This window comes from Podarcis filfolensis (genome assembly GCF_964270895.1).
Source record: "Podarcis filfolensis genome assembly, chromosome: 15".
Lineage (NCBI taxonomy): Eukaryota > Metazoa > Chordata > Lepidosauria > Squamata > Lacertidae > Podarcis > Podarcis filfolensis.
Genome location: NC_139618.1, coordinates 15,803,517 through 15,820,627, shown reverse-complemented (window position 1 = coordinate 15,820,627; position 17,111 = coordinate 15,803,517). Strand labels below are relative to the sequence as shown.

The 17,111-nt window shown below is 52.8% G+C and overlaps 1 protein-coding gene across 1 annotated transcript; it reads left to right on the top strand.

The window, feature by feature from the left end:
* The first annotated feature begins 868 nt into the window (after positions 1-868).
* POM121 (POM121 transmembrane nucleoporin) lies at positions 869-17,046 on the top strand. The gene is made up of 13 exons (XM_083588371.1): positions 869-1,410; positions 4,436-4,651; positions 5,271-5,447; positions 6,343-6,423; positions 6,853-7,027; positions 8,244-8,356; positions 8,812-8,888; positions 9,448-9,572; positions 9,864-9,966; positions 10,268-10,441; positions 11,686-13,416; positions 14,196-14,318; positions 14,558-17,046. Exons 1-13 carry the CDS (start codon positions 947-949, stop codon positions 14,650-14,652), a joined length of 3,654 nt encoding a protein of 1,217 aa, XP_083444497.1. The 5' UTR covers positions 869-946; the 3' UTR covers positions 14,653-17,046.
* Positions 17,047-17,111: the final 65 nt, after the last annotated feature.

The window sequence follows — 17,111 nt, the reverse complement described above, 5'->3', positions numbered from 1 at the left end:
ACATCAGAGTAGGCTGCTCTAACTAGAGGTGGAGGACATATGTGGGGAGCTCAGGTGTTGCTGGACTCCTGCTCCCATCAACCTTTGACATTGGCAATGTTGGCTAGGGCTGAAGGCAGTAGGGAGTCTTGTAGCAACATGCTAAAAGTGCCATGTTGGCTACTCATGGCTGAGGTGCAGGACAGGTGCTGAGCCTACCAGCACTGCCTTTCACCTTTCACCTTGGATCTTAATCCAGCGCAGCTGATCGAAGGATTTTAATTTACTCAGTCCTACTCCGAGTGGACCCACTGAAATGAATAACATAATCATTGGTGAATTCATTCCAACTGGGAGGACTTGCTTGGATGCACTCAGAACCTCCAAGCACCATCGCAGTCTACCTCCATGAGGGGATTGTTGCCCCCGTGTGCGTTGTTTTTCTTACTGATACGTGTTAGTAATTTATTTCTATTACTGTTTCTACTTTATTCTTATTTATTCGCGTAATTCGTGCTTTTTGTTTCCCCCTTTTTGCGACTGTAACCACTGTTGAACATCTCCTCAGCTCCTTCTGTGGCCAGACATTTTCTATGACCTGTTAGCCGGGCTCCTCTTCTCCTCATGGCCAATTCGGGGACACTTGCGAGGGAGACCATTTTGAATCCCCGCCTGCCCAGGGGTCAACCCAGGCTGGGGAGAGCGAGAGAGAAAGCGACTCAGATTCACCTCAGCGCTTCAGGCGCCCCGCCCCACTTTCCTTCCTTCCCGCCTTCCTTCCCTCCCCTCCGCCTCGCAGAAAGAGGCCTCGCGTTCTCTCCAGGCCACGCCCATTCCCTCCCTCCTCCCCCGCGCCGACGAACTCCACGGACCACGCCCCCTTGTTCCTCGGGCGCGCGGTGCATGCCGGGCACGGGAAAGGGAAGAGCGCGAGTGGCTGTGGCGGCTGCGGCGCGTCGGGGCCTCGATGTCTCGGGGCGGCGGCGCGTCGGGGCCCGGCTGGGGCTGGTGGCCTCCGTCGCGGCGGCGGAATCCTCGCGAGCGAGAGCAGCAGCAGCGGGGCCGGCGGCGAGGCGGAGGGTCGTCTGAGGGCGGCCGGGCTTGGGCCTTCCCCGCGGCGGCGGCGGCAGCGGCCGCGGCGTCGCTGTCGCTGCTGGTACTGCTGCTGGGCCTGTCCGGGGCGGCGCTCTCGCTGGCCGTGGCGGCGGCGGCCGGGGGAGCCTGGGCGGCCGCCTCGTCCTCGGCGGGAGGCAGCGGCTTCGGGAAGGAGATGAAGGGGCCGCCGTCGCTGCCCCACCGCGCCTTCTCCCCGGCCGTGGCCAACGGGGGCCCTGCCATGGGGGGCGGATGCTGCTACGCCTCGCCGGCCCCGGTCCTGCCCGAAAGGAAGCGGCGGCAGTTGCAGCAGCAGCATCAAAGAGGGAGCTGCGGGTAAGAAGAGGGCGGCAGGCACAGTTCTCTCTCCACGCCCCCCACCCAAGAGCGCTCGGAAGAAAGGAGGAGCGCCCTTCGGCACTCTGCACATGTTTAGGGGGCAGAAGCTTGTCACACACCTCTCTGCACAACCTCCAATCATGCTCGGAGGAAGAGAGGAGCGCTGTTTTGCACTCTGTACATGCGGGGTGGTGGGTTGTGGCGAGGAAAGACGCCTGCTGCTTGTGCTGTAAGCAGGGCCTCCAGCAGAGCACATGCCCATTTATTGGAGATGGGAAAGCAAACCGAAGAGAAGCTGACCCTGTCCATTATTCTTCCTGCTCCACTAGTTGTCTAGGGAGTTCCTTCATCTTTGGGCACGTGGATGTGCAAAATAAAGCTCCCTCAACCATCCACATGTTCGCCTTCCACACCTTGAACCCAACCTTCTTTCCTTCTTCTCCAACACACACACCTCTCACTTGCATGTGGGGCAAGGCACTTCTCCTACCTGCTGTTGAGCACCTGCCCAAAAGTGCAGTTTCTGTTCCCCAGGGTTTAGCCTTTTGCGTTGAGGCAGCTTCTGTAGCTATGATGGTTCCAGGGTAACTTTGGAAGAAGAGAGTGATTTTGCTAGAGGGGTCTCTGGGGGACCCTTGGTAAAGGTCTTATGGGGGACCAAGGGAGCTTAGGGCAGATCAGGACACAGGACAGATCAGGAAAGGCAAGACCTTTCCCCCAGCGTGGCCTGGAGGAGCATGTGGGCTGCAACCTCTCCTGCCCACCTCACTGCATTCCTCCCACTTCCGGTTGCTCTTTCTGCTCTGCATCATTTCCCACTCTTGGCCCTGGTTGCAATTAGTCACAATAACTTGCCTGGCCAGGCTTTTCATTTGACAGTGCACTGGAGTGTCATTCAGCTTTTGTCTTTTTACTCCCTTCTCATTAAATTATTTTAGTATCAGATCCTGGACTTCTTTATCCTTCCAAGTTCCCCATCTATTGCTGCTCTTCTTCTAGAGCTCCTGTCTTATTCCTCTTGGGGCTTCCAACACAGAAAGGCTCAGGTTTCCTTTCCCCTCCCTCCTGTTTCACTTTCATTCAAAGCCTTGGAACATTTAATCACCCTGCTGTGTAGTGCTAATCCAGGTGCTTTAGTTGAAAGCAGTGGGTGCTGAATGTCCTGAGGGAGCCCCATCATTGCCTAGAGACCAGCCAGGCTTTTTTCTCAAGGCTGAATGTGCCAGTTTGGGATCAACAGTTGTGCTTGCTGCCAGACTGTGTTGAGAGAGATTCTGTTATTCATTCTTTATCAGCTTTACCATCGTATTTTTAAAAGGGCAGGTTAGACACTTCGAGTGATGTTGGTTTCAGCCAGAATAGTTAGGTGTGTAAATGGTCTAAGCAATAAAGAAAAAGACCCAACTCAGGCGTGTGTCGTTTTGCTGGCAGTAGCTTTCCTGTGAGGGGTAGGGCTGTGTCCCAGTGGTAGGACAGAATCCTAGACAGAACCTCCAGGAAGGGCGGAGAGTGTCTGTCCCCTGCTGAAGACCCTGGACAGCCTCTGCCAATCAATACAGACAGTACTAAGCTAGGTGGACCAGTTTGGTCCAAGCTCTGTGTAGGACAGCTTCTTGTGCTCTAAAAGGCTAATGTATTGGAGGCTTTTTTGTTTAGCAGCAAATAACACTACTAAAGTAGGGACTAGATAGATGTTTATCAAATTACACATGGCGTATAGGAAATGGTGAGGTTATATGGAGACTTCCTTCCACCATAAGACTGGAACCTCAGGTGGCTGATTACTTTGCCAGTAGACAAGAAAATGCTTCTTCCTATAGGCAGGATTAATCCATGGGGCTTGCTTACTGCAAGCTGTAGCATTGGCCCCTGGCTTAGATGGCATGTTCAGAGGAGGGGGGAGGGTTGTTGATGGCTGAATGGAACTTTCAGACATCTTCAGGGGCAGAATCAGATGCTGGGAAGGGTTGCTGCCCCTTCCCCCCTGCTTGGGGGCTTCCCAGAGGCACCAGGATGGCTAATGTGAGAAGCATCAGGATGCAGGGTGTGGTGGTTCTTGTAGCTGCAGTGTGATCTGCTTGTTTCCTCACAGAGGGTTGGATTCTCAGCATCTTCATTCCAGTCCCTTGTGTGGAAGTGGCTTGTCCAAAACTTTCTGCATTGTGATGAGTTCAGAGATGGCAAGTCCAGGAAATGTGTGCTGTGAAGAGAGAAATACCTTTTTGTCTTCTGCAGGAAATTGCCTTACATAAAGGCATCCCTGAAGTCATAGGCCTGAATGTTGATGTGCTTGCCTTGCATTAAGGAATTGAGGAAAGCATTCCAGCATATCCCTCTCCTGTCTTGAGAGGCTGCTGGGGCAGGACTTTTCCTTATGAAGTAGGTGGGGAGCCCATTTCGGCACCTCATTTCTTTGAACATGAATCAGCCAACTTTAAACTGTTAGAGGAGCCCCTCTCTCCTTCCATGAGCTCATGTGGGTGTTCAATAGAATGCCATACATTTGATGTGATATATCTGAGCTTCACAACCTCCATGTGTGTTTGTTAGGTTAGGTGAACTTAACAGCTCAGCAGTGATTTTAACAATTAGATGGAGATTGCTTGATGTATATCTTTCAGATGAATAACAGAAGCCTTCCACACTTGAATCCAGCCACTGCTGCACTAGTGTTCAGGTTGGTGTAGTGAGGACAGTGTCTGCCAAGTATTTTGCCAGGGCAGTAAAGCAACCGGCAGTATAAACTGGTGGATCATGTGTCTTGCTATTTGTGGCTGAGGTTATCGACACTCAGAGCGCCATCAGTGCTCAGCTTTTGAACGTGTGTAGTTTTCCCCAGGTTCTTCTTACAAAGTGGATCATGGTTGTGAAAAGAAACCCCTTGTAGTGGCCAAGAAGAGAACTTGCCTGTTCAGTTTGAGGGTTTCCTTTTCCAGCTGGTACTTTTTGCGGAAAGGCCAGCCGTTCTTTGAACATCTTCTTTCCCTCTGTCTTGACTGACCATGTTCTTTTCTCTCTTCAGGGACCACCTCTCTGCATCACCTCATTTTATGCTGTCCCCTCGGCGGCGCTACCCCATCCAGCAGGCACAGTACGCCTCTCTGGGGACCCTGCCCTCAATCTGCTGGGATGGATATCGGCGTAAAAACAGGCTGTCTGTCCACAACTCCAGCCTGGCCCGGAGCCCTGTGACGGTGAAGATTGCTCGGCCAGACAGCAGCCTCTGCCGTTCCCCACTGTAAGTCTCTGGCTAGGATCTGTCCCAAGCCAAGCAATTCCTTCATGGGTTTATTTTTTATATTTTAATAATCAAAAGATTAACAAAAGCAACAAACAATAAGCATAACAAAATGCAACAAAACAAAACAAAAAGCCCAAACACTTAAAAAAAAAAACCAGACTAAAACACAATTCCAATAAATGTTTAAAATGACTGGGTAGAGCTAGGAGAAATTGGGAAGATCCCTTCTGGTGGATTTTGATTTTGTAAAATTGGGGTGTATACACAGCCTAAATCTCACTTGGCCCTGTTGCCTCATTAGGCCAGTCCTGATTGGTTGGTGTGAGCAGCCAACCCTCTCTTCCTCCTCTTCAGCTGATGGCCCTAGAATGACTTCTTAATCAGCATCAGCTTGTTGCCCTAGAAGAGCTTTGTGAGGTCATGAGCCAGCCCTCAGGCTGATGTGGAGCCAACAATATCTCATAACTCTCATAAGAGTTATGTAGCCATAACTCTTGCCAACAATATCTCACTGGATTCAGGCGGGTGGGGACACCTTGCCTCCTGGGGGAGAGCATATTGTTGGGATGCAGGAGAGCTCCGATTCCTTATGACTACTGTTTCTTCCTATTCACAGGTTGGAGCAGCTGGCTTCCCCCGTGGCTTTCTCTGCAACGCCCAACAGTACCCTGGACCCATGCGCCAAAGAGACGGTCTTGAGCGCTCTCAGGGAGAGCCGAAAGAGGGCCGTGGAGGAGGAGGAGGAGGGAGAGGAGGACCAGAATGTCCCAGGTGGCCAGGAGAGCAAGAGGAGGTAACAGTCAGCAGTGGCCTGTCTGGTTGCCAGCAGCATCCGTTAGGGCACAAAGGGGCTGAGATCCTGGGACTGAAGATGTCGGCCTCAGAACCATTGATGCTTAATCACTGAGAAAAGGCAGAAACAACCCAAGTCGTACCTTGCCCCTATCAAGGCAGGAATGGGTTCTTGCTGACATAGTGAGCCTCAGGTTCCTACATGTTGTTGGAACTCTCTATATCCCCCAAGTCTCTTAAGTGAGTGAACTACACGGTTGTTTAAGGGACCTGTGTACAAGTGCTTGAGTATTCAGGTGCTTGCAGCTGAAATTGTAGATGCTTTTCCTCCTTCCTGGGCCTCCAACTGGGCTTGTGGTTGCATGGGGGAGACAAATCCCAAGCCCGTATTGCTATGTCATACAGGTTGCACAGCCAGGAGGAGGAGTGTGGCAATCATGGTTCTCACTCTACACCCACACATTCTCAGCCTCATGCTCAGTTACGGTTTGGCTTCGCTTTGCTTCCAAACTGGACCGTGGCACTGTTGCAATGTGGCTTTGTGGGGGTGAGGGTGAGAGGCTGCTGAGATGGGCTTCAGTTTCAATTAGCTGGAAAATCTAAAAGAGCAAGACCCCTCTCTCAAAACCATTTGACTAATTTCTGAATAGCCCCCTTCAAAAAATGAATGAAATGGTAAACCACCAGCCCCTTGCATCACCTGCTAAGTTGCACAAAGATTTAAACTGGGGTCTTCCAAGCTTGTTGGCATCCGCCACTATGCCATCCCTTGCCTTGCCAGGCTGAGAGCTGAGTTGGCCTTGCTCAGTATTGTAATGAGCTGGATCCATGCTTGTGGCGGCTACCCTCTTACGTTTTCTGAAGACCTTTTTTCCCTTTTCTCTCCCCCCTTCCAGGCGCCATGATAGCAGCGGGAGTGGACAGTCTGCCTTTGAACCCTTGGTGGCCAACGGCGCCCCAGCATCTTTGGTCCCCAAGTAAGTACTGAGAGCTTTGCCTGGAAAAAGGCTTCCTCCTAATGGTATTAACAAATAATGGTGGAGTGTAGGGGAGCAGTACTCGTTACACCAATCAAGTTAAGAGGCCTGACCTCCATCCTCTCCCCTCTCCTCGCCTGCTTTAAAGTATTTTTAAAAAGAGAGAAACCACAATTGGATCTGCTTCATCGTGTGTCCTTTGGCGCTGAAATGCTGCTGTGCACATGGTTGTGCTAGGAGAGGCAGATTGAGGCCATTGTTCATATACGTGGAGAGAAGTTCGAGGTTTGGCAAATCTCTCCATGCTCTTCTGGATATGAATTGGGTGATTTCTGTAAAAGGCCATCTTCCCAGCAAGGCTTTGACAGTAGGAGAGCCCTGTCGAAGGTGGCTCACCGTGCTACTGCCATCTCTGCCTCTTGCCCCTAGGCCTGGCTCCCTGAAGCGCTGTCTCCTCCTGTCCCACTGCCTGGAAGAAGGCTCCTCCAAGAGGTCGCGTACCTCCTCCCTCAGCTCCATCAACAGCCTGCCTGTAGGGGGGATCCCTAGCTCCATCCGCAATGCCATCGCCAGCTCCTACAGTTCCACCCGGGGCCTCTCACAGGTACGTGCTGGTCCCTTGGCTTCTTTTCCCCATGGTCAGGGAGGCTGGAGATATTTAGCATCACAAGTCATAATATATTAACTGAGCGGCAATCCCTTTGTGTAAATTAATAAGAAAATCAGTAGTTCTAAATCCAGTGTTACAGTACTTATTTTTCAATGGTCTTCATCATCTTAAGTCTCAACTTCAACAGAAATGTTTAAATTGTTTTTCTCATATTTGAAAAACCAAAAGTTTATACCTGAGAAGTCATGCTTAGGTCCCCCGTCCCCCCCATAGAGATTATACATTTTCAACTGGTATAATTCATGGCGTGTTGACTGCAACTGATGAGTCATAGTCCAAAACATCTGGAGCCCAGTTTGCAGAAGGCTGCCCTAGTTCTAGATAAAATTGAACATGGGGATGGCAAAGCCACACTGGACAACTGAGATGCCCCTGAGAGTTCCCACTTGTAGAAGGCCCAGCTGGCAGCATGTAGCTTTAGTTAATCTTTGAAAGTTATCCCTGAAATGAAATGCCTTTAGGACATGGAACATGAAAGGCCTCTCAGAGTTCCAAAAATATTTTCATCTCCTAGGAACATTGTTGCTCTGTGTCCTGACTCCTTGCATCATCGTACTTATCATCTTATTTTATCTTCTAATTCTCTGGGTTGGCCTGTTGGCCCTTCACCCAGCTACCTGGCGGACATGAAGCCAGTCTGGGTTTGGTCAGTGCTTGAATTGGAAGCCCCCATGAAAGCACTTTCATCTTGAATTATATGAGGGAACAGCAGGGTGTGAACATGCTTACAAAGTATGTTACTTCATCTGTTGGCTAATATAGAAGGCAAGATTTAGTAATTGCATTACTCTGATCTTGCTGTGACTTCTGCCGCGTTCCAGGATTTCGTTCATTTTATATCTGTTAAGACAGGGGGCATCTGTGGTGCCCTCCAGATGCTGTTAGACTGCAGCAGCCCATCCAGGCAGGACGACTAATGGTCAGGGTGATGGGGGTTGCAGTCAACAATGCCTCAAATGCTGCCATAGGTTCTCCATTCTTGGATTAAATCTGCTGGCTGGAGCTGATGGGCACTGTAGCCCAGCAACATCTGAAGGGCCTCAGTTTGGCTGAGGCTGTGCTAAGTGGTTTCACTAGAGCTCCAGCTAAGAGATGTGTGATGCTGCCATCTCACTCTGCCTCTGCTGTCCTCTTTGATTCCCTCCTCCAGGTGTGGAAGAGGAGCGGCCCAAGCACCTCTCCTCTCTCCAGCCCAGCATCCTCCCGTTCTCAGACACCTGAGAGGCCGAACAAAAAAGCAAGATACCCCAACGCCAGCCTCACGTGAGTGCACCTTCTCCCTGCCTGCTTGTGGCAGTGTGGGGCCAAGGCCGGGAAGGGCCAGGAGGCCAGCCGGGGGGGGGGGGTTCAAGGACTCCCCCCTTCCCCATGGTTCCCATCCAGAGCAACACCTCCCTTTCCTTTCACATTGCCACAGTTTTCCTATGTTGATGCGCCCTCTGGAAAAGAGTGCTGTTTCTGAGTGAAAGCATTAGAGGTCTTGTACAAGACCAACTTTGCCTTTGAATAGGCAAGGTCCCTCCTTTGGGAAGAAGGATTCTGTGAAATGGGAAAGCTGACTCCTTAATGTGGGTGTTTTGGGGCAGTACAAGGTACTTTTTATAGCAAGGGTCCTCCAAGGCACCTGTTTCCTTAGCTACACCCCTTCACCTGCCAGAGTCTTGAGAGCAATGAGTCCTCAAGGGTCAGGTCTCACTGGCTTTCTCCTTTTGCTCCAGGGATGACGAGTCTCACCAGTCCATCAACTCCACGCCTGTGAGGACAGACAAGGAGGCGCCAGCAGAGAAGAATGAGTGTGAGTAGGCAGGTGGAGGGGGGCAGGGATGCTTTGCTAATAAAAAGGTGGACATACTTGGAGCAGGAACCAGAATTGATGTGGCATTGATACTGTTGTGATGATCTTAAAGCAAAAAACAAACAAGTGCAAAACTCTTGGTGGGTGGAGCGGGCGGGTGGGGAGGCAGGCAGAATGTGTATCTCAATACAGGCTAGGTGGGAAGACTTTAGAATGGCCGGAGGCAGGGGGTGTATCTTAACGTGTAGCAGTCCAAATCTCCCTGGAGCTTCCGCTATCCCTGGCCTTCAGCCTGGCCTGGCTGTCAGGAGTGAGGGGAGTTGTAGTTCAGCAACATCTGGAGGGCTGGATGCTACACACCTCAACCACCCCATTTTAGAAGGTTTTTCCTCTCACTTCCCATGTTCACATTATGTCCACCTGGGATTTATTAGAAGCTTAAAGTGACAGTATTTAGAAACAGGCCACCAGTGCTGCAGAATCCCAAGCCTCCTTTGGCTGGGCAGGGCCTCATGCATAAAACCGCGGGCTTACCAACTCTGGCCTCTTCTTCTTGCAGCAGCAGAGATGCCCCTGCGGAGCAGGCACAGCTCACCAGTGTCGCCACCTTCATCAGGCAGCACTGGCAAGCGCAAGCGGAAGATCCAGTTGCTCTCCACTCGGCGGGAAGATAATTTCACCATGGTACGCTCCTTCTGTTCCTTTTTCTGGACTTAGTTGGCCTTGAGGACAAGCTTGGAGTGAGAGAGAATGAGTGCCAAGCCCTTGACTCACTGCCTTTTGCCTTGACTGAGTCAAAGGTTGCTGACCGCTTTGACTGCCCCTGGTGTAAACAAGGCTGAGCCAGGTAGACTGTCTTGGTGTCAGGCTGCTGCCTCTGCTGCCCCTTGGAGGGCTTTCCCTCCTTCCTCTGGGGGCCCACTGGACTGCCATGCTCACCTGAAGCAAGCAATGTCCCTCCTCTTCTCTCCACAGCCTCTTCCGCCTCAGCTGGGCTATTCTGTCACTTCTGCTGACCTGGATGCAGAAAAGAAGGCTGCTCTGCAGTGGTTCAACAGAGTCCTGGAGGACAAGACTGGTAGGAGCACCCTCTCCCCTCTGTGTATGAACTGTCTCAAGTTTAGGGAGGGGAGGGCATTGGAATAAGGGGCTTGCAGAGTAAAATAAAACAGAAAACAGGGAATTTTGGATCTCCTCAAGAAGGTCCCTTTAGTGGCTCTCAGGAATAGCAGGTCTATCAATTGGCTTTGTACATTTGGTTGCCTCCTTGGTTGTTGTGTTTGGGTGCCCCTGGGTTTATTCTGCATTTATATTCTGCTTAATACATTTTTTTGAAGCCCTAAGCACTCTGCTCCTTACATGCTGGTCCTCCCCAACAGATTCCACTCCCAGACTCTCAGCGCCGATGACCTCACCACCCAGCACCCTGTCTTTCGGGACAATACCTAACAAGTCCACTGCTGTGTCGCTGGCTGTCACAGCTGCCAGCGCCAACCCCCTCCTGGAGAGCCTGAAGAAGATGCAAGATGGGCAGAGCTCCTCAGGGCTAGCTGGTGAGTGGTTTGGGGAGGCCTTGGGGGATGACAGTAGCTTGGCTATGATGTGATTGAGGGTACAGCTCTTCCCAAGGGTGTCCTGCCTTCCTGCTGCAGAAACCTAGCCATGCTGGTTTGGAAAGGGGTGTGTGAGGGAGGGAGGGAGATTCCAGAGGGGTTTTTATCTGGTGGAGGGCACCTGATGACCCTGGGGGCTAAAGGATCCGAGTTACTTAGTTTCTTTAAGGCATCATACCATTAAAAGCTGATCAATTGCAGTTTCTCAAGGGGGCACAAAAAATAGCTTGGGTGACACTTCCTTTCAAGGAGTCGGAATTTCCTACCTTGGGAGCTTCTCTAATTTGGAGTGCCTTCTTGCAGGAGAACCTCTTCCAGGGTTGCCAGCCTGATGTTGATTTCTAACACCTACCCCAGCCAACCACAGCCAGTCACTAGGCATGATGGGAGCTGTAGTCCAACCACATGTGGGGAGAGGGCGCCTACTTGGCTGCCCCTGCTCTACGTGTGTGTGCTCTATAAGGCATGTTTCCCTTTCTGAGATTGCAGTTCCTATCAGTCACAGCCAGCAGTGCTGTATAATGTTGGGACTGGAGGAAGCTGAACAGTGTTAGCCCACAGCTGGTGGGAGTTACAGTTGCAGGTGGCTGTTCTTAACGTGGTCTGTGGAATCCCCGCTCCTATGTGCGATAGACTTGCTTGTAGCTTCATGAAGAGTTTTCCTTGAGGGATGTCCAGTCTTGTTAAGATCAGGGTGACCTTAAGTCTCAGGTCAAATCTAGCTGGTTACTCTAAGCCACTTTTCAGGGATTAATGGACAAAGTTAACTACATCAGAGGAGGTGGGGAGAGAGAGGTTGGCACAGTATTCTGGAATTCCTGACAAGTTTCTTGAGGGCACAGACTTCCCTCCCCCACAATTTGCTTCTTTGCCGTGTACAGATGTTAGTTTCTGTCAAGACAGATAAGTTACCGTAAGTCTCGGCCCTCTTCAACCTCCCTGTATGTAATCACAGCTGGGGTGGCTGAAGGAGAATATACAAGTTTCAGGATTTAACATTTGACACTGCATCTTAAAGGCAAGCTGAAGACTGTGATATCTGATGAAGGAGGAGGCTGGGTGGGCATTGAGAGAAAATAGTGGTTGTCTGATGCAAAACAGAGAACCGTTGTTAATGAGCTTTCCCTGTTGAGCAGCATTTCCTCTGGTATAGTGACAATGCTCTTCCTCCCCTGCTACTCCAGGTCCTGGCTCTGCTGCAGAGACCCCTCCGCTGTCAGCTCCTTCTCCTTCCCTGGATTTGGGCTCTTCCATGCCCATGAGCTCCCCTGAGGTGACCAAGGCCCCACTGTTGTCACTCGGTGTCCCAGCGCCCCTGGCTACTACAGCATTGTCTTCTTCCTCCAGTGCTGCCCAGCCTGCCAGCAGCACCTGCAGCCCAATGGCTGCCTCCTCTTCTGAGCTGGGCCAGACTCCAGCACGGCCTGCCTCTGCCCCGAAGCCCAGCACCCTCTTTGGGATTCTTACTAGCCCTCCTGCAGCCCCTGTGTCAACAACAACGACTGCCTCTCCTGCACCTGAGGCAGCACCCATGTTCAAGCCTGTCTTTGGCAGCCTGGTGAAGAGCGAGGGGCTGGGTTTCTCCATGAGTAGCACCACCACGACTGGGCCTGCCCCGGCTACTGGGACTCTGCCCTCCTCCTTGGCTGCTCCTCCTGTCACTTCCAGCAGCACTTTCAAGCCCGTATTTGGGGCTCCGCCCCCACCAGCCACCTCAGCTCTTCCTGCAACAGTGGCAGCTGCCTCGCCTTTCACCTTCCAGCCGGCGCCTGTGCCCACCCTGCCCGCCAGCAGCTCCACCACCACAGCCACGCCTGGGTTCCCCATTCCCCTGGAGGCCACTGTGACCACCACTGCAGCAGCTCTGCTCTCCACCACAGCCAACTCCACAGCTGTCTCCTCAAGCAAGGCTGTCTTTGGCTTTGGGCCCACCATGCCAGCCTCCACAGCTGCACCTAGCAGCACCTCTGCCACCGCACCAGCATCATCCCAGCATCCCTCACTCTTTGGGGCCCCATCCACTAGCGGCACTGCTCCCCTTTTCCAATTTGGCAAGCAGGTTGCCCCCACAGGTCCCACTCTCAGCCCCTTGGTGAGCTCTGCCTTCAGCCAGGCACCCTCCTGCAACACAGAGGCGGCTCCCAGCACCACCACCACCACGGCAGGCTTCAGCCTCTTCGGCAACAGCAGCGCCACAACGGCCCCTTCGGCCACAACACAGCCTCCCCTGATGTTTGGGTCCGGCGCCTCTGCATTCACAGGGGGCTTTGGCACGGCTTCCAAGCCACCGCCTCCGTACCCAACGGACACCAGCCAGCTGGCTTTGGACACAACAGTTGCCGAGAGTCAGCAGGCAGCCACCAAGCCATCTACAGGGCCTGTGAGCTTTGAATCTCATTTCAGCTTCTCCCAGCCAGCGGCCCAACCAGCTTTTGGCAGCCCCTCACAGACACCCTTCAGTGGGACTGGGCCCCTACCATCCTTTGGCGCAAAAAGCACCACCCAGCCAGCGTTTGGAGCCACCACCTCTGTCTTCTCCTTTGGGACGGCCACGACCTCCGCCACGTCGGGCTTTGGGTCCAACACTCAGACCACGAGCAGCAACAGCAGTGCAGGAGGCCCAGTGTTTGGGAGCTCAGCTCCCACTCCCTTCAGCTTTGGGGCAGCCAACCAGGCCCCTGGAGCAGTCAATGCCTTTGGCATGGGTGCAGCTGCTGCTGCTGGCACTGCAGGTCCCGGAGCGGCTCCCGTGAGCTTTAGCTTTGGCAGTGGACAGATTGGGGCAGCAGGGGCAGCAGCAGCGGCAACACCCTTTGGATCTTCTTTGGCACAAAACCCTCTGGGGGCCCAGAGCCAGAGCTCTGGTTTCGCTTTCAACATCCCTGGCACGCAAGAAAGCAAGCCAGCCTTTGGAGGTGAGTCGTTCCCCAACCTGGGATGGACACACATACCTGGGTCCTGGGCAAGGGAGGTGGAGGGCAGGGTGGGTCTGCTGCAGCCATGCTCCTAGCTCCTTTCTCTCCAGGGTTGGCCGCCTTTAAAAAACAGGTTGTAAATACGACTGCATTTGCCCACTGTCACCATTCTTCACCCTCTTCTCTTTGCAAAGCCTGAGAATTTGTGAGACAGTGTCAGGCACAATCTGTTAAACGTAGGGGAAGGGAGGAGAGAAACGCTTTCCCTGCCACATGGATGTTCTGTGTACACTCACTCCCCTGGATCCAGGTCTTACATCCATGCTCCTCCCTCCTCCTTATTTCCATCCCTTTTCCTCCACTCCTAGTCTAAAGTTTTAGATCTTCCCAAAGCCTGGATTTTGACAGCAGAATAAATCATGCAAAGTCTCTGGGTGTTCACAGATGCCGAGGTTTTTATGCTTTGCTGGACTCGCTCTGCCTTCCTGCTGGGCTTTGGAGCATGAAGCTTCAGTCCTCCATGTCAGTGACAGACTGAGGCATGTTGAGAGAGGAGGGGGACATTTCTCCCTTGGCTGGGAGACAGGCGGGTCCAGACTGACCTGCCTCATTCTGTCCAATTGGCCTTGCATTGTCTTGCAAAGGCAGAGAAGGACTGGCTCTTTTACTCCCAGTCCCATGCAGTAAAGCGCAGAGACTAGCATCTTGGCTTTGTTTCCCCTTGGATGCATGTCCCTACTCTGGTGGGCCTCTCATTTCACCACCTTTTGGTCTTCTAGGAGCTCCACCACCCACATTTGGGCAGAGCTCGCCGGCACCAGGAGCGGGCACAGTGGGGGGCAGCACCCTTTCCTTTGGATCATCCATCACCCCCACCTTTGGAAGTACCGGACCTCCTTTTGGTAAGAGTCTGGGAAGATGAGCAGAGTTTTATGGGGCAGGATTTCTGTCTGCTTCCTTGCTCCCATGAACTTGAGGGGGTTGGGTGAATGGGGGGGCTGTGGGATACCCCAACATACATTTCCCCCTCATCCAGTTGGCCCTGTGTGGCAGAAGGGGCTGTTGCTGTGAGCCCTCTGACTTCTGTCTATGTAGCCGAGACTGATATGGGGGCTTCTTGTTGCTTTGTCTTTCCCTGCAGGACCCCCAGCCCCCACCTTCTCCATTGGGGCAGGATCCAAGACTGGCTCCCGCCAGCGGCTACAAGCCCGGAGGCAGCACACCCGAAAGAAGTAGCCAAGAGAGACTTCCTGGCTGGGCTCCAGCTCCCGGCCAACCTGCTGTCGGGCCTAGACTGGCCTGGGCACAGCACCTGCCCAACGGAGGCTGCTGCTTCTACAGCTCACCCTCAGCAGGACTGACTGGCCTAGGGGCCACGTTGTCTGTGACGTCCGCAGGAAGTTACCCAGAGCAATTTTTACCCCCTCAAACGGGACAGGAGAAACCAAGCCCTTTTTACTTGAACAGTCCATGACTGAGTCTGGATTAAATTTTGTACATATCGGCTACTTTACCTATCCCCATGTGAGCAGCCCCCTGTGGATCCCTCCTCCCTCCCATCCACCTTCTTGCCTTACCTCAACCTGCTCCCTTTTTTGGCTGCCAAGGGAGGGCAGTGAGCTGGGAGGAGGCCAGCAGCGGTGTGCCAGTTTCCACCTGGAGCCCCCTCCCCTCTTCCTGGAGTCAAGTGGCAGAAGGTTCTCCTGATCCAGGGCAGAGGCCCCACACACCATGGGCTTGGGGTCCTTTTCCTATGATGCTGTGGCCCACACCACCTTGAGAGCCCCTTTGCAGCTGGCAAAACCACCTTGCCGGGGCTCCATGGTTGCAGTCGCTGTGCTGGGGGCCCTTCGCCGAAACACTAATCACTGTTCCTCCGTGGCTGGGACCCCCTCCGCAGTCAGGGAGATGCTGGGGTGGGAGTGAAGAGGTAGCTCCCCACCTCACCCCCTTGCTGCTGCTGCTGCTTCACTTGAGCCCCTGCCCTCTTCCATCTCCCCCCCCCAATCATCCGTCTGTCTGTTCTGCTCACAGAATGTGTTCTTTCTTTCCCTTTCCTTTTTTTTTTCTCAATTGCTCTGTGAATCGAGTTTGGAGGAAGAATTTAATTGTATGTGTGGCGGCATGTTGGTAATGCCGGACTTGCTGTAAACATTTCTTTTGGGGGGGTGGCTGTCTTGTCTCCAAGGGAGACGAACCTCGCCGAATTGGGTGTGGACGGTGGTGGTAGCAGCATCGCTGCTGCGTGGCTACGTGTGCCGAGTGGAGCCAAGCACTCGGGAGTTTTCAGAGTGGGAGGCTGGCAGTGCTAAGCAGGGGGCAGCTCTATGTGCGTTATCTGGGAGGAGGAGAGGGAGGTGAAGCAAGGCCGCCCTCCCTAGCAGGGCTGCACAGCTCCAGCGCCTTTGACTCCCTGCACTGGATTTTGGTGGGAGAGAAGAGGCTCTAATGTGGGAGGGCTCTGCAGTCTGCCAGGGTTGCCATGGCACAACACCGGCTGCCCTACTACACAGCACTGCTTGCAAGAGGCTCCAGCAAGCAAAAGAGCACCCCCTCCTCTTCTAAGGAGCTCCCTTCATTTTGGGAAAGAACATCCCAGCTCCTCTCCCCCCCCCCCCACCTCCCTCTTGAAGCGCGAAAGTGCAGTGTCTGCCAGCTTTTTTCATACAGTGGAGACAACGGTGTGAGAGTGTGTGCGTGAGCCTGCCTAATTCTAAATTTAAGGAAAAAAAATATTTAAACATTTTTTAACAAAATGAAACTTTATTTTTGTATTTAAGCTAAATTGCCTTTGAATTCCTTCAAGCTTGGTTCATAGAAGTGTGTGAAAGTGCAAAGCTGTTCATTAGGAAATTAGCTGGGGTGGGGAGCTCTGAGGAGCGGAAGGTGGCTGGGCAGCAACAGTCTCAGGCTGGGAGCCCCTCGCCTGCCTCCCCCCCCTCCCCGTCCCATTCCATGTTCTTGTTTTATAATGTGGATGTGGCTTTGTCTGTCCTGTAATGCTTGAGAGCTCTTGCACATTTAGAGGGTGCCTGGCATGGGGGGTGAGTGTTCTGTCTGGGCTATTGGAGAGGCAGTAGCCAAAAGCTTCCATCCAGCCCCTGGATGTGGGGTGGGGGGAGGTTTCTAAAAGGAGGAGGCTTCCACAGATCACTGCCCTGTGGATAAATGACATTGGCATGCTGGTAGTAAGCAGAGCAGTGCCTTGCTATGGGAATGGTGCTGTCTTTAAGAACCCCCTTTGTATCCCTCCCCCTCCCCAAAAGAAACCCAATTCTGTGAAGGTGGAGACAACAGGTGCTTCCTGAGCTCGGGCTGCCTCTCTCCCTTTACCTCAGTCACGTCTCTGCCCAGCCAGGTAGCCACCACATCCTGAGCTTGCTAAGGGAAACAGCTTGGGACCCTCCCCGCCACCCCAGGCTGCATCCTTTCCATTGATTGCGTGCAGAGTGCCAGCGTCAACTGTGTGAGTGGGCTGACGTCTGTGAGGATGGGGAGAATGATTGACTTTTTTTAAAAAAAGAAAACGTCGCAATGAAGACTTTGATCATTCCTGTTGAGGGTTTTAGCGTGAATGTGCAATTTCTTTTCCTTGCTTATGTTGATTTAAAATAAAACAAAACTGCTTGAGGTGGAGAGTGTCTTTCTGTTTTAGCGGGAGGTATTTCCCAAAGGCAGCAGCAGCCAACTCACCC